General features: G+C 36.0%; 1 protein-coding gene across 2 annotated transcripts in view; it reads left to right on the top strand.

The window, feature by feature from the left end:
* The window catches only part of LOC124378226 (VPS10 domain-containing receptor SorCS1), a 208,057-nt gene extending 192,417 nt beyond the window's left edge, over positions 1–15,640 (top strand). Inside the window, exons 23-27 of one of the 2 annotated variants that reach the window (XR_006924183.1) lie at positions 427–561; positions 7,401–7,500; positions 8,778–8,883; positions 9,693–9,855; positions 11,729–15,640. Coding sequence is in view for 1 of the 2 variants with exons in the window: in XM_046837783.1 (XP_046693739.1) it covers positions 427–561; positions 7,401–7,500; positions 8,778–8,883; positions 9,689–9,855; positions 11,729–11,793 (573 nt within the window). In the remaining variant the exon portion in view is untranslated. Of the gene's footprint in view, positions 1–426; positions 562–7,400; positions 7,501–8,777; positions 8,884–9,688; positions 9,856–11,728 lie in introns of both variants that reach the window. The other variant, XM_046837783.1, reaches the window with a different exon arrangement.
* Positions 15,641–16,709: the final 1,069 nt, after the last annotated feature.

The following is a 16,709-nucleotide window of genomic DNA, read 5'->3' as shown; positions in this document are numbered from 1 at the left end:
GCTGTATTGATTTAGTGCGCATTTCTGATAATGCTTGAATGGTTTGTGGGAATCTCTGAGGAAGGTGGCAGGATTGATAGGAATCTTTGAAGAAGCTCTCAGGTTTAGTGGAAATGTCTGTGGAAGCTGCAACAAATGGTTATGGAGTTGCCAGAATTGGTCAGATGTTTGCTTTGTGGAAGTTTGCATGATAGGTTATAACTTTCTGCACATGCTGTTAGAATAAAAAATAAAATAAAAAACATAAACAAACCCTAGATCATTTCCAAAAGCATAAAACTCAATGATACCTAAGCTCACACGTGCTGTGAAGTTCACTTTCACAAGTCTCATATACACAAGGACAAATTCTGCACTAATGTGCTTTTGAATTCATTATTAAGTTATTTTACACTTTGTCTAAAGCTCAGTGTGTACATTTTTTAGGTGACTGGAGTGAATCCAGAGCATCTGTTGGTCACTGTTTTGCCAGGACTGCCCACGGCCGCTGAATTCTTCCTGCTCCCGGATAAAGAGCTAACAGAGGGCAAAGCAGACAAAACCACAACACAATTAGACCAGGTATACACAAGTACATTGTTGCTTTTATCCACTGAAAAGCTGTGGACAAGGGTTATTCATTTTCATTGTCATGTGGGCCTTTTAATAAACGTATAGAAAGCATTTATAGGATTTATACTGCAATTAATAATAATTTTAATAGCGCTAAACACACAAAAAAGCAGTACATAGGTAGAGGTGGTGCTTTCGGACTGCAGGACATAGTTAATTTGATTAGTTTTTACTTATTTATAGTGTGTGGATTAAACATGGATATTGGTTAAACCATAAAAAACTAAGTGATCCAGGCGTTTTTTTTAATGCACATTAACTCGGGGTTACTAAATAAAAGAGTCAGGGTTCAAGCCCCAGTTTTACCAAGCTGTCACATTTGGGCCCTTGAGCAAGGCCCTTAACCCTCTGTGCTCGAGAGGCACTGTATCATTGCTGACCCTGCACTCTTATCCCAGCTTTCTTACATTGCTGGTATATGCAAAGATACTGAAAGAAAGTAGCAGCACTAAACTGTGCTGTAATGTTTATGTGACAAGTAAAAAGCCCACTTCTTTATTTTCTTTCTAATGGGAAGCCTTCTGAAATTGAATTCGATATCCAATTTATTCTTGTCTGCACTTATTTATTTAATCTAGAACTGCTTATCCTATATCTAATTCTTATATTGTTTCAATAAATTCTTACTCTTGCTTCAAGAGAATAGGAGTCTTTGCCAATCCTGGTTCTTTATTTTAAATCAGAACATTAACCGCAAGGTGATGTTGAAGAGTTTCTGACTTCCTCCAGCAGATGTCAGTGTTGGCTCACAGAGCTCTCAGCAATAATCTGATACACTTTCTGACAAGCAGTTGTACACTGCAGCCTGCTCAAACAAATGGTTTCACTAGAAACACAATGACGTAATGGTTGATCTCTGTGGGCTCCAGTAGGATTCATGTAATTTATGTTTATTGTATTTCATATAGAGTCACATGGTTAAAATATTATTCCCAGAATTGGATCAGAATGTAAATAATAATGATAACAATAATAATAATAATAAAATGCATGCCAATTATTCTTATCTTATTACATTATATTATATATTACATTATTACTATGCACTATTATATATTATTATATTATGTTTTATCATTGTTTATATATGTATATAATATATTGAGATACACTGTCAAAACAGAATTGGGATCAGCAGAGAGATAAGAAAAGTAGGCAGGAGAAGAGGGATTTAGCAAAAGCTAAGGAAAAGGCATATGAGGAGCCGTATGAAAAGAAAGGAGAAAAGGATTTATACTGATTGGCCAGGCAGAGGTACTGACCTGGGAAGGATGTGCTGCAAGTTAGAGCAATAAAGGATGGAGATGGGAATGTGTTGACTAATGAGGAGTGTGTTGAGAAGATGGAGGGAGTATTTTGAGCAGCTGCTTAATGAGGAAAATGAAGATGGTGAAGCAGGAAGTGGATAGGATTAGTAAGGAGGAAGTGAGAGCAGCTATTAAGAGGATGAAGTGTGGAAAGTTGGTTGGACCAGATGACATACCAGTAGAAGCGTGGAGATGTTTAGGAGAGATGCAATGGAGTTTTTAACCAGATTGTTTAACAAAACTTTCGAATGTGAGGGGATGCCTGAGGAACGGAGAAGGAGTGTACTGGTACCAATCTTTAAGAATAAGGGGGAGATGTGCAGACCTGCAGTAACTACAGGGGAATAAAGTTGATCAGTCACACCATGAAGTTATGGGAAAGATTAGTGGAAGCCAGGCTGAGAGAAGAGGTGACCATCTGTGAGCAACAGTATGGTTTCATGCCGGGGAAGAGCACCACAGACGCATTATTTGTTTTGAGAATGTTGATGGAGATGTATAGAAAAGGTCAAAAGGAGTTGCTTTGTGTGTTTGTGGATTTAGAAAAAGACAGGGTGCCGAAAGGAGGAGTTGTGGTATTATATGAGGAAGTCAGTTGTGTCAAAGAAGTATGTGAGGGTGGTGCAGGACATGTTTGAGGACAGTGTGACAGCAGTGAAGTGTGCAGTAGGAATGAAAGACTGGTTCAAGGTGAAGGTTGGACTGCATCAAGGATTGGATCTGAGCCCTTTCCTGTTTGAAGTGGTGATGGACAGATTGACGGACGAGGTCAGACAGGAGTTTTTGTGGACTATGATGTTTGCGGATGATATTGTTATTTGTGGTGAGAGCAGGGAGCAGGGTGAGAAGAGCCTGGAGAGCTGAAGGTACACACTGGAGAGAAGGGGAATGAAAGTCAGTAGGAGTAAGACAGAGTACATGTGTGTGAATGAGAGGGAGGGCAGTGGAGTGATGCGGTTGGTGAAGGTGGGGGAGTTCATGTACCTGGGGTCAACAGTGCAAAGTAATGGAGAGTGTGTTAGAGAAGTGAAGAAAAGAGTGCAGGCAGGGTGGAGTGGGTGGAGAAGAGTGATAGCAGGAGTGATTTGTGATAGAAGAGTAAGAGTAAGAGTTTATAGGACTGTGGTGAGACCTGCGATGTTGTATGGTTTAGAGACAGTGGCATTGAGTAAAAGACAGGAGGTGGAGCTGGAGGTAGCAGAGCTGAAGATGTTAAGGTTTTCGTTGGGAGTGCGATGATGGACAAGATTAGAAACGTGTTTATTAGAGGGACAGCGCATGCAGGACGTTCTAGCGACAAAGTGAGAGAGGCCTGATTGAGATGGTTTGGACATAGAGCAGTTGACATGGGGTATATTGGTAGGAGAACGCTGAGGATGGAGCAAACCAGGAAGAAGGAAAAGAGGAAGATCAAGGAGGAGGTTCATGGATGTGGTGAGGGAAGACATGCAGGTAGTCGGTTTGAAAGAGGCAGATGTAGAGGACAGGGGGGATGGAGACAGATGATTTGCTGTGGCGACCCCTAATGGGAGAAGCCGAAAGAAGAAGAAAAAGATATTGAGATACACTATATTACATTACATAATTTACCCACGTATTTATGTTCTGTATCTTTTTTTATTTGTTTATAAAAAAATCTTTTTGAGCAGCTCAGGCTTTATTTTATCAGTCTTCTCATTTTATTTATGTATTTTTGTTAATGAATTTAATTTTTCTCTCTTAATAACTACTGACAAAAGCAATGCATAGCTATGACTATTACATCTGAAAAAAAGAAAAAAAAATTGAACTACCCCTTCCCTTAAATTTTCCCTGTTTGTTTTATGTGGGCTATAATTCCTCCCAATGAGTTTTAGGCTGATGGTATCTTAAGTTTGCAGCCTAGTGAACCAGTGTTGATTTATTCTTTATCTTTAGCTTTTAAATCTTTAAAGCACTTTTGTGCATCTCTCTGGATAAGGGTGTCTGCTAAATGCTATAAATGTGAATGTAAAAGAATTTGGATGAAAACAAACAAAAAAACAATTGTAAACCTCAATTATTTTTTGGTGATGTTATGTGAATCCAGGCCAGTGTTTGGCATGAGAAGAACATCCCTAGTTAAGAAGCTGCGCATGCTGGATCCAGGAATTCACAGACTTTATCAGTCTTTTAAGACTTGTGAGGTCCAGGTCACATGGCAAAGTCTGTGAAAAATAGTAATATGTTCGTCAGATGTCTCAATTTTTATTTCTCATTAAAAATAAAGCCACTAGGAAATATGAAAGCTAAAGCAAAATTAAAGAGATATAGACTCTATATAAGGTTAAGATTTAGTATTGCCAGCTATGGCCCGTTGCTCTTCGTCAGGTTTATGTATTTTAGGTAAAATATAATAGGAGAATATTATATTGCCTGTCAAAAGTATTGATAAACCTACACTATTAGCATTTTTTTGAGAAAACTGCATTTTTCTTTAATTTATAGGCAATAAACTAGGCAATTTAAAAGTATAAATTTTCATAGCTATGGATAAAATTCTTGTAGCAATGTCACATTTGACTTCGTACTTATTATATTCCGAAAACATGCTAACTCATTATATACATGTAGGTTAAATAGTGAAAGGAATACTGAACCAACATGGCTACCATTCCATCACCATACAACAAGACAATGACTGGTATGATGTTTATCATTTCCTGCCCAGTCACCTGACCTGAATCCTGTTAAACTGCTTTGGGGTGAACTGGATCACAGGGTCAGAAAGAAATATCCAGCTAGTAAAGTATACCTTTATCAAGTTTTACAAGAGGCATGACAAAGTATTTTAGTATGAATGCTTAGTTGTGTATAAAGCTGTCATTCATGCTACATTAAGATTTTACAAAGAGAATAAAGTTTAACATCTGTAAGTGTATATATTTGTTTGGTCAAAGTAAATCTTTATCTTGTTAAATTATCCAGTTTGTTGCATATAAACAAAAGGAACAACTATGCATCTCTTAAAAACCAAAAGAAAACAAGGTGTTCCCAAGACTACCCTTCTGACAGACTTTGTAAATTATCAGTCTAGAAAGTACATTTAATTTTTAAATGCACATTACACAAACCAGGACGATGTGTATATGAGGACAGTATTCTCTTGGAATAAAAGTCACTTTAGTTTTGTCTAAATGAGAGATTTCTGGGTTTTGTGCTTAGAAGTAGGCTTAAGTAGTAGTTTTAGGCTTAAGTAGTTTATATAATACACATGCAGCACATCTGATTATACAGATACTGCAGCAAATTCTATGTTTTTTTTTTTTTAAATAATAATCACATTGTAATCATGTCAACAGAAGATAAACCAAATCCTTATTATAATTTATTTTCCCCTATCCCACAGAATCACCTGAATGTATCAGGTTTAATCACCTTTTATTGCCTGAATCAATTCTGAGAATCCAGTTGATTAAAAAAAAGGTTCACTGCAGAAGGATTTTAATCATTTTCAGTAATAAGATTTTTATAGCGACATTGTTCATTCAGAACGATTGCTTGATGTGTCTTACTTATCTATTTAATTGTACATATAGATATATGTTATATAGTAATTTTCCACATGCTGCCCAACTTTAATTCCTAGTTCTGCCATTGCTTCAGAAATGTGACTGAAATCTCAATTTCTAAGAAGACTAATAACACCAGAAAAGTACCACAATGCAGATTATATTAGTGCTGCACTGAAACCACACTATATATATATCGTAAATCTATGTTTTAGAGAAATGTATACACCTTATATTCTCCTAAAAATGTGTTACAAACACTAGATTCCCTTGTAGTTCTCCCATTCTCTTGATTTAAAATTTGCCTAATGGGAAAAATTGCTAAACATTAAGGTAATGTGTAAAATTACAAATGTATTTGTTTTTAAATGTACTTAAGTGTCAAAAGTAACAGTACAGATCTATTAAAACTGTATTGTAATCATTTTTATAATGCAATACACCATTTTTCAGCACATAATAGCATTTAAAGGAAAGAAAGAGAGACACACAGTTAGAAAACTCTTGGTCTGTAAACAATAAATTATTTCTAGGTTATTAATTTTAGTAAACATTGTAAACAATGTTGATTCAGCTCCAGACTTGGGGTGAATTAAAGTGAGAGTGCAGTGCAAACATGATGGAAGTGAACATTGTAACCAATATAACAGCAAAAGTGTGAACAGCATTTAAGTGGCACTTAAGTACACTAACAGAGTAAATGGGCTTTTTACTGTCCACAACTACATTTGTATAAAATCCCCAAAAAACTAGAACACACAGGAATTTTTTTTTGAGTTTGCTGGACAGATTGCGGAGAGGTGAGTATGGTGACCAGAGACCTGCTACACATAACAAAAAAAAAGTTTGAATGTGAAATCTAATGGAGATTATTCAAAAAAATCGAATTATGTTTTCTTTTGTTTGAAGGACTGTAATGCTTAAAAATAATGCCGATGGCATCGCTTTTTAATAGCGTCCATATTCCACCCACATTACTGCTGTTCTTTAGTGAATGATGTGTTAAATACAAGGTCTAAAAACAAAACATGTAAACAACCAAAATCTGAAAAAAGCCTGAAAAATAACAAAGCACTTTCACAGTTTGAGAGAAGAAAAAGATGCAAGGATTGATCTGAATCTTAATTGAAAGTGTGTAGAGAGATGGACCGCAAGTTGAGTTTGACATCAGGACTCATTAGCTAAATGAAGCAAACAAAATTAATGAAGGCTGGAACAAAGAAAAAACAAAAGAACCCCTTGAAAGGCATAAATAATTATACATTGTACTGCCTTCAACTTTTGGCCTTTGAGAAAGGTCAGAATAGATTGGAGGCACCTCCGCCTATCAAAAAGCATTGTAATGAAAATTCCAAGATTTTTTATTATTTTTTTAAAGGTCTGTTTTGCAGATAAGACGTTACAGTTAATCTCGATTGTCAGGACTCGAACACACATGCGATTGTCAGCTGTGAAATGTGAGAGTGTATTTATAAGAGACAGGGATATTAGACGTAAATGAGATCCCTCCCATCTCATATATCTTTATTTCTCCTTCAAGGTTATACGCTTGATTTATGTCTAAAAGGTATTGTGATGTCTACCAAGATGTTCCGCTTCTCCAAATGTGGTTCGGGCTCTTCAGTAAAGATGTCATATTTCAGCCCAGACTGCATATATATTAATGTCATTTAGCAAATCTGCCATTTTTCATCCAGGCTAAGTTTATGCAAGTCTTCAAGCTTGGAACCAATAAACAGTGCCTTGTAAAAGAAGTCTCAGCACTGAAGATATCTATTATCTCTAACAAGGGGTAAACAGTCTGAAAGAACTGAGGCATGATCATCTTCTAGCATCTAGCATTTATTGGTGTAGAGTTGCAGCCCTATCTCTAACCCTTTTGTTTTAACTTGCAATTATCTATTTACCCAGCATGCTCCGTTAGATAAATTGTGATTTTTCCTCCCTCTAGATCTCAGAGTTGGTACTGAATGCGCTGAACCAGAACCAGGTTCAGTTCACATTAAGACCAGGAGTTCAGATCACAGTCTACGCTGCACATTTATCTGCAGGTTAGTAATTGACTTCCAATGAAAAGATCGAAACTAATGAGATAATTATAGTAAATTGGGCTGCGAAGGTTTTAGAGTTCATTTATCTTCCTTAGAATCAACCAGCGAATAAAGTGCTGCTCAAAGATTTGAATAGATTATTGAATATACAATATTAATACAGAAAATATTGTGTATAATGTGCTATTCATGGAATCGTATAATCATATTTTTGACTATGGCATGGTTGTTGGTACCAGGTAGGCTGGTTTGAATATTCCTGCTGATCCCCTGGGTTTTTCACACAGCCTAGCTTTGAGAGTTTACACAGAATGGTGCAAAAAGCACTCCAAAAATATATCCAGTGCTTGGCAATAGCTTGTGGGTAATAGAGGTCAAATGGAAAATGGCCAAACTGGATTGAGCTAACAGGAAGTATATTATAACTCAAATAACCACACTTTACCTCTGTGCTGAGCAGTAAAGTTCAGGACTCACAACAGGGTGATCTCAGTCAACAAAGAACTGTGGGCCCAGCCTCATCAAAACCATACAGTTACAAATCTTGACTGGTCTTTAGGTGCCTGAGATTCCTGTTTGTGGTTGACAGAGGTAGAACCTGATGTTAAACTTGCTGTTGCAGGTTATGCAGCTCAAGGTTTGAAATGATGTGAGTTTAGGGATGCTTTTATGATGACAGTGGATGTAAAAGGTGGTTACTATAGTCACTATAGCACTTTATTTCACTGGGGACATTGTTCTCTGATCATCTCTCATGAGCAATGTGCTTTGACCTGCAGAACCGTCACACCGTCAATATATTTTACTTTTTTTTTTTTCTAGTTTTTGTAAGAAATCCAAATAGATCAACATTTTCTGAAGTATTCAAACCAGCCTGTCTGTCACAAACAACAATGCCAACCACAGCCATGGTCATTAAGACATTATCTAAAAGTCTTGACCATATATGCATGCTACTGCCACATGATTGGCTTATTGGATATTTTCACGACTGTGCAAATGTACAGATGAGTAAGTATATGTATGTATGTATATAGTACATGCAGTGTGTTGTCTGATCTATTTGATTTTGATGCCCAAAACAATTCCATGGGTAATGCAAAACTGTATAACACATTAATTTAACAAATACAAATACAGAGTAACAATTGCACCAGTTATTGCTTACAAGAATAAAAGGTTCTAAATGATTAATAGTAGGCTAAATAGTGTGCTTAATTTTCTTTTTCCAGTTTTTGGTCATTATTGTTGATGTGGTGTGATATTGTCTCCCACAGCACCCCTTGTGGACACAAGTGAGAATCACAGCGGCTCAGCCATGCTTATGCTTCTCTCAGTGGTGGTATTGGGTTTAGCCGTGTTCCTCGTCTATAAATTCAAAAGGTAAAGTGCACACATATCTGATCCTGCTTAATTTAGAAACGGCTCAGATATCATGCTCTTGTGCCTATGCAGAGATTAGCAACACACTGCTGTCATCTACTTTATCTACTCTAGTCATATTATTATGTAAAAGGCAGCTAAACTGCTCAACGATTACTGGGGTCAGTTGTCATTTCATTTTCTTTCATAATGTCAAGTGAATTTCCCCAGACAGACTGACCCTCTGTAAGTTCAGTATGATAGCCAGAGACACTTTGTCAAGTGCTGAATGATATTTCTCAGCCATGTTCCCTGGAAGGCATCCAGAAGATTCGTTTTTCTCTCAGCGCTCACTGCCAATCAGAAATGTCAGTCGGTGCTATAGACATTATCAATATTTCAGGCCGTGGGTGTTGACCTTTATAAAATGTTAAACGATTGCGCCTCTCGGACAGGAGAGAAAAGAGCAGCAGGGGTCAATAAGACAAGATCTAGCATGAGGAGGGGGGATAAAAAGGTACAGACAGCATGAATTAAACACAAAACAAATAGTTGAATGTGTTAAATGCAACTCATACAGCTCAGTCAGCTCACAAGAACTTGTTGGATTCAGATAAATAAAGTATTGTAGAATTATGGAAATGAATAACACACAAGAATTGTATTCTATTACATTAATAAACCCATATTTCTTAAGATGGCTGTAAAACAATATTCCTTTCCCTTCAATCTTCACTCATCCCCCGGCTAACTCCCTTTCTACATTTTTGTCACTTTTGCTATCATTCGCCTTCACCCCGCGTCTCATTGTAACTCTTTCCTCAAGGAAGATCCCAGGCCTCCACCTCTATGCAGCGATGCAGAACGAAAAAGAGCAAGAAATGATCCGGAGCCCAGCGAGCCCGACGGAGAGCGAGCCGAGCAGCAGCTCTCAGAGAGAGCTTCCCACCTCGCCGGAGTCTCTGGACACCGATTTCAACATCAACACCATTGGTGCGTACAGACTCACGTTTCTAATACAGTGCCTCTCAAATGTTTGTAGTCTTTAATTTTTTTTGAGACACATGAATGATTAGTTCATATGCAACAAACTAGGTAAAATGCAATAACACACAAGAATTGGACAGCGAATGACTGGAAGAAAGTTCTGTAGACAGATAAGTTCAAATGAGACATTTTTTTGCCTCTAACTAAATAACTAAAAGAACTTAAGTAAGACAGAGAACAGGAGAGAAGATGTTAGCAGACTGTCTCACACCCACAATCAAACATTAGTGGAAGCATAATGGTTTGGGGTTGTTTTGGAGCAGGAAAGGTTCGAGACTTATTCCAGTTGAAAGGGCTACCATTCAATACTTTAACACCATTCAATTCCATCAGAACTGAACCGACTTCACCATACAACAAGACAATGATCAGACATATACATCCAATCTCTATAAGCTTTATTTAGAGAGCAAACAGATGGCTGGTGTGTTATCTATCATGGATGTGCCTGCCCTTTCACCTGACCTAAATCCTTTTAAACTGCTCTAGGATGGAGTGGATTGAAGAACATCTAGAATATGGCACGGTTTAGAGGCATGATAAAGTATTTCAGCTGAATTTCTGAAGAAACAAACTGTCTGAATACCAAGAGTGTGTAAAGCTGTTATATATGCTAAGGGAAATGTATCAGTGAAAAATTATGTTTAAGTGTCTTTGCACCAGCATCTGTACATTAGTACATTTGTTTGGCCAAAATGAAAGTTGCAAATACGCAAATGGAACATGTATGTGTTTCTTTAAAAACAATAAAGACTAGGTGTTTCTACCGTTTGAAAGGCACTGTGCATGACCGTGTAGAATTGTTTGTTATTTTATTGTAAACACATTGTGTAATTTAGACAGTCCAAATTCACATTCAGTACGGATCTGCTTTACCACCACTTTCTTGTACAACTTATATGTAGAGTGAATTTCATGTTTGATCCTGTAAATATAAATATAAACCTCTGAAATAAAAATTTCTGAGGTTCATTTGCCATTAGAAGGAATTTTCTTAATCAGAGGGAAAATGAATGTTTGACTGATAAACCTTTTTTTGCAAATACATGAGTAAATGGAATACCCAAGCCAAGTTAAACTGATCACGTTTCACAAAGATAATAACTGACAAAGAAAATTTTATCTGCTCTTTCTCGGACTTTTCCAGCAAAATTTATGGACCTACGTTACCAGTTAAAATGAAAACATTAAACTTACAACAGAAGGAAAGCAGTGAAAATGGGAAATGGTTGTTTATTGGCCATTTATGTAGAGAACAATCTTTTTTAAAGAATGGTACGATTCAGGATACAACCTTGCATGCGTGAATCTGTATCAGACTTGAATGTGGCTTGCTCAAGGGCCCATCAACTGCTGTTTGGTGCAATTGGATTTGAACTTGTGACCCTCAAATTGAAAGTTGATTGCATCAACCACTAAGCCAATACTTACCTACCCCCATAGACATCTCAGTATGCTATAAAACTGACTGCAACATTGTAAGAATAATTGCACTAAACAATCCTAGGTGTATATGACTTTCTGTATGCAGAAGTATTAGCATAAATAATAGTTTAGAAATATTTGGTTGCCTGACTGAGCATTTGTTAGCCCCTTACCCTGCTTGGATGGTAGCAGTCAAACTGAAGAATGGGTCTGAATAATGACAGATGGCTAAAATTGGCAAAAAAGTTGTATTCATTATTTCTTTTTGGTTAAATAAATGCATTTAGTTTTGGGACATTGACTTGCATATAGCCATAAATTTAGAATTTCACGCTTGAAAAACGCTGACAGCTCCTCTCCTCTTGTTCTTTTTTTCTGTCCTCTCTGCATGCAGAATGCATTAAACCTCATCCACGTGTCAGAATCTCAACAGAACCTCCTGTCTACATTGACGTCTGACTTTTCTAGACCACCACTGCAAAGGGGACATTGATCATCCAATCACAAAAAAAAGGTTTTAAGCTTTATACAGTACCTGTGCATGTTGGACATTGACACTTTACTGTGCGTTGTGAATACCAGACAAAAACTGTGTACAGGTTTTTTATATGTATGTCTATCGAATAAGAGAACATTTTTAATAATGTTTATTTATATGAAAACGAGCAGTACATACACAATCATCCCGAAAGGCCAGCATGTATCATAATAAAAACTGGGTGAAAATATAAAAAAAGGGGGAAAAAAATTATAAAACTTTCACATCCATTTACTTTCCTGTATTGTGTTACAATGAAGTGGTACAATATTTATCTGTCAGTATATTTAATACAAATGCAAGAAATTTAAATTCTTCAATTTAAGGTACATTCCACAGTAAAAACATACATTTTGTATAGAATTTTATCCAACATATAAACTTTTATTATTATTATTATTATTATTATTATTATTATTATTATTATTATTATTATTATTATTATATATTTAGGATCAACATGGGTTTATTTGTCAAATTGGAATAAATGTAAGTCTTAGATTTGTAAAAACCTTTTGCTTTGAACTACTGTATATAATCAAATCAGCCAAAACATGAAAACCACTTACAATGGCACATGTCATGAGGGGGGAGCTATACTTTATTAGGCATCAAGAAGTTGATGTGTTGGAAGCAGAAAAAATGGGCAAGTGTAAGAATCTTTGACAAGCATCTCATTGTGATGGCTAGACATTTGGATCATCTGTTAGCATCTGTTGTGATCCCACTGAAGAGTTAGTGTTGCAGAAATTCTAAATAAAGTTCAAGGTGGCTATAATAGGTGTCAGAACACACACTCCATTGCAGATTACTTTGTATGGCTAATTCTGTCCACCACAAAGCTCTTGATGGGCTTTTCTTGTATATCATGTTGATGGCTGGGTGCATGTGCGTTGCTTACCTGGGGAAGAGTCAGCACCAGGATGCACTATGTAAAATGGAAGAGGTTTTGAACATGTCTTGCTGGGAAACCTTGAGTCCTGTAATATATGTGGATGTTATTTTGGCACATACCACCTATCTTAACATAGCTGCACTTCATGGCATTGGCAGTGGCCTGTTAAATTAGGATAATGCTTCCTGAAGAGTTGATCTCTAAATTCCCCCAATCTAAATCTGTAAGCATCTGATCATTTACACCAGAACATAAAAGATCTCCTGCTGAAGTCTTGGTTTCCAGATACTAAATCACCACACTTTTACAATCCATGCCTAGATGGGACAGAGCTGTTTTGAAGGCACATGAGGGAACCTACATAATATTAGGCAGGTGGTTTTAATGTTTTGGCTGATCAGTGTACATCTGTGCTATTTGCAAGAGAGTGTAAAAGTATATAATTATGCACAAAATTTCGATTTTTATTAAAAACCAGAAAATTCATTTAATTTAAATACTTTTTTTCTTATTTCAGTTTCCACTTCTACTGTAATTTTATTTTTGTCTCAGATCTTTAGTAAAATAATTAAATGCTGACAAGTTTGATCAAAAGCCCATTCAACACAAATAATATGCATCATGCACTTTCTTCATTATTGCTTTCAATTCACACCAAAAGGGAAATTGACACTATATTTGAGTATATAGTGTGTATTAATATTTAATATTAGAATACATTCCTCCTTCTTCTGAGCAGTATATGAATAAGCTGCTGCTTATTATTATTATTATTATTATTATTATTATTATTATTATTATTATTATATTTTATTTTCTCTCTAACAGCAGAAATACAGAAATATTGCTCATTTTAGTTAAACATTTTTGTGCATTTGTTGAAAACAAATTTTGTCCAATTTTAGTTTAGAGACCAATTTTATATCAATAAATACAAGTAATTTGCTGATATTACTGAACTTTTTTTTTGTCACCCCCCCTCTGTGTAAACCTCTGGTTTTGTCTTGTTTCAATAATGTACTGTTATACAGACTGTGTTAGAAATAACTGTGTAATATCTTAGCATCATAAATGACCGTACTTCAGGTCTATATCAGTTTTAAGTGTACATTTATATTATAATAAAAATATTTGTTTTTGTTTTTTTTATTTCCACTTCTGTGTGTTGTAAAACCCACTCGGAAATCATTTTCCACTTTTTTCTCTAATTCTATAATCTGATGAATGTAAGTGGGTCAAATGTTTATTACTGGACTGAGTTCAAATGGCCTGCATGTTTAAAAATGTATTTATGTTCTTAAACACAAAACTTACCTTTTCTTTGGTAATGTATTTATATCCTGGCTATAGAACATAATGTCATTATGTATAAAAAGCTGTGTGATCCAATTGACAATAACATGGGTATTGATAAAATCCCCGAAATAGAAAGGCTTTGCAAGAAACACCAGCAAACTGAGATTAATATGATCTAAGACCACATATGCTTAAATCGAATGATTTGCTTACATATGAGAAACATATGTAAGTATGTAAGACATACTTATGCTCATTAAGTCTTCTTTTCCACCTATCTCTCTCTATATATATTGCAAATTCCAGTAAAATAAATAGTCACTATTTGGCTTAATGGTGAAAACAATGGAACTGGAGTAAGAGCTAATGGAGGTGTGTTGGCTGCCATGTGCTGACTCTTTGAACATTTTCATTTTCACTAGAACTCTTAATCACAGGGTTTCCAGTGTCACAGATGTCGCACCAAATGAGGTTTGACATCAACTCTGCATTTGCCAAAATCTTGTTTTATTACATCCATTATGTCTAATACGACTACCAGATTTGTGCAAATCAAAGGCTAAAGTGTAAGTCTAGACAGCGCATATATGATATGCAGAGACATTTCTATTTCTTGGAAGACTTATTGAAAATCATAATTATGGAACGGTGTGCATAATGTGTAGGATTATGGAGATTATGGAAAGGATATAGTCTTTTTATTAGAAATGTATGTTCACTATAGTGACCATGATTCGAAAGATTTTGAGAGGGGTTAGTTTCAGGGTTTTTTATGTGGTTTTTGAGATGTGTTTGGTTGATGTTTTGCTGAAACCTGATGACCCTGGTTACTAATAGCTCTACTCTGTCAATAGCGACAGGCAAGACACCTGGTGTATTGTAGACAGTTGAAAAATGTACAAACTTTTTAGCAAGCTGATAAACTGTATGCTAGGGGACAGTTTATTGATTACAATTTTACTCTAAATGCAAATATTCAAAAGCCAAGTTTGACTACTGGAATTAGTGGTTGTGACTTTTCTAATGCTTTCAGTCATATGAAACAAAATGTTCTCTCACTTACAATACCCACAATTCTTTGCATGAGACTGCATTGTGTACAATTTTGAAACATGGCTTATTTATTTCCAACTCGAGAAAAACAATGCATAGCTTGCTGACTGTTGACGCAGCAATTTTACGATCAGTTTGCTAAAAGGAGCAGCAAACGAGAGCTCAGAAACCACTCCCACTCTCAAGAGGTAGCAAGATTATTTTTGTAGAAAAACGAGAGATTTATTACTGTAAAGTTTTTATATACATATATATATATATATATATAAAATATAAGCATATTTCACTGTTTTATTATTTTTTTTTTCATCCTTTAATCTCAGCTTAGTGTCATGTGATTCTTTTTAATTTGATGCATTTACAATAATATTTATTATTCAGTGGAGTATATGTTTGTGTGTTTTGGTTTTCTTACAATATTTGTAAAAAGAGAATACAAAAAAAATACAAAAAAACCCACAATACACTATAATGTAATTTGCTGAAGTATTCAACACTTATAGATAAAACAAAATGAAGTGTCATTCTTGTGTGGACATTTTATTTCTTCTGCAAATGAATGATGCATATTAATATTCATTAATATTAATAGTTTCCATTATTCCATTACAGAAATGAACTCCAGTTTTAATAAACTCAGTTAATCGGACTCTTGTTATTGCTAGCAATAAAACACATTTTACATATACACCCAGAGTAATGCATATACAGTACACAGGACTGAATCAACACCACACATGGTTTCATAGATATGAAATATCAGCGGGACTAAAGTGTGTTAAAATATCAACCTATTTGCAACCTGTGTTTTTTTATTTTTATTTATTTATTCTAATTTCTTATATATGGCATTTGACATAAGCTCTTTGTAACACCACCCAGTAAATACTTGCCTTCCTATCTACATACACACTACATAAGGCATCAGATAAGTTCATTGTATTTTTTTGCAATCTATGGCATTTAAAATCCAGCCACAGAATCCAGCATGTCTTCCCTCACCACATCCATAAACCTCCTACTTGGCCTTCCTCTTTAACTCCTTCTTGATGGCTCAATCCTCAGCACTCTCCTACCGATATACCCCATGTCCCTCCTCTGCACATGTCCAAACCATCTCAATCTCGCCTCCCTCACCTTGTCTCCAAAACGTCCCACATGCACTGTCCCTCTAATAAACTAATTTCTAATCCTGTCCATCCTTTCACTTTTTCAGACACTCTTCTATCACAAATCACTCCTGCCACTCTTCTCCACCCACTCCACCCTGCCTGCACTCTTTTTCTTCACTTCTCTAACACACTCTTCATTACTTTGGACTGTTGACCCCAGGTACCTGAACTCCTCCACTTTCACCACCTCTTCTCCCTGCAACCGTACCACTTCACTGCCCTCCCTCTCATTCACACACGTACTCTGTCTTACTCCTACTGACTTTCATTCCTCTTCTCTCCAGCACATATATCCACCTCTCCAGGCTCTTCTCGACCTGCTCCCTACTCTCACTACAAATCATAATATCATCCGCAATCATCATAGTCTATGAAGACTCCTGTCTGACCTCGTCCGTCACCCTGTCCATCACCACTGCAA

This window comes from Silurus meridionalis, chromosome 24 (assembly GCF_014805685.1).
Source record: "Silurus meridionalis isolate SWU-2019-XX chromosome 24, ASM1480568v1, whole genome shotgun sequence".
Taxonomy (NCBI): Eukaryota; Metazoa; Chordata; class Actinopteri; order Siluriformes; family Siluridae; genus Silurus; species Silurus meridionalis.
Note: the sequence above shows the minus strand (reverse complement) of the source record. Positions and strands in the feature narration are given on the sequence as shown.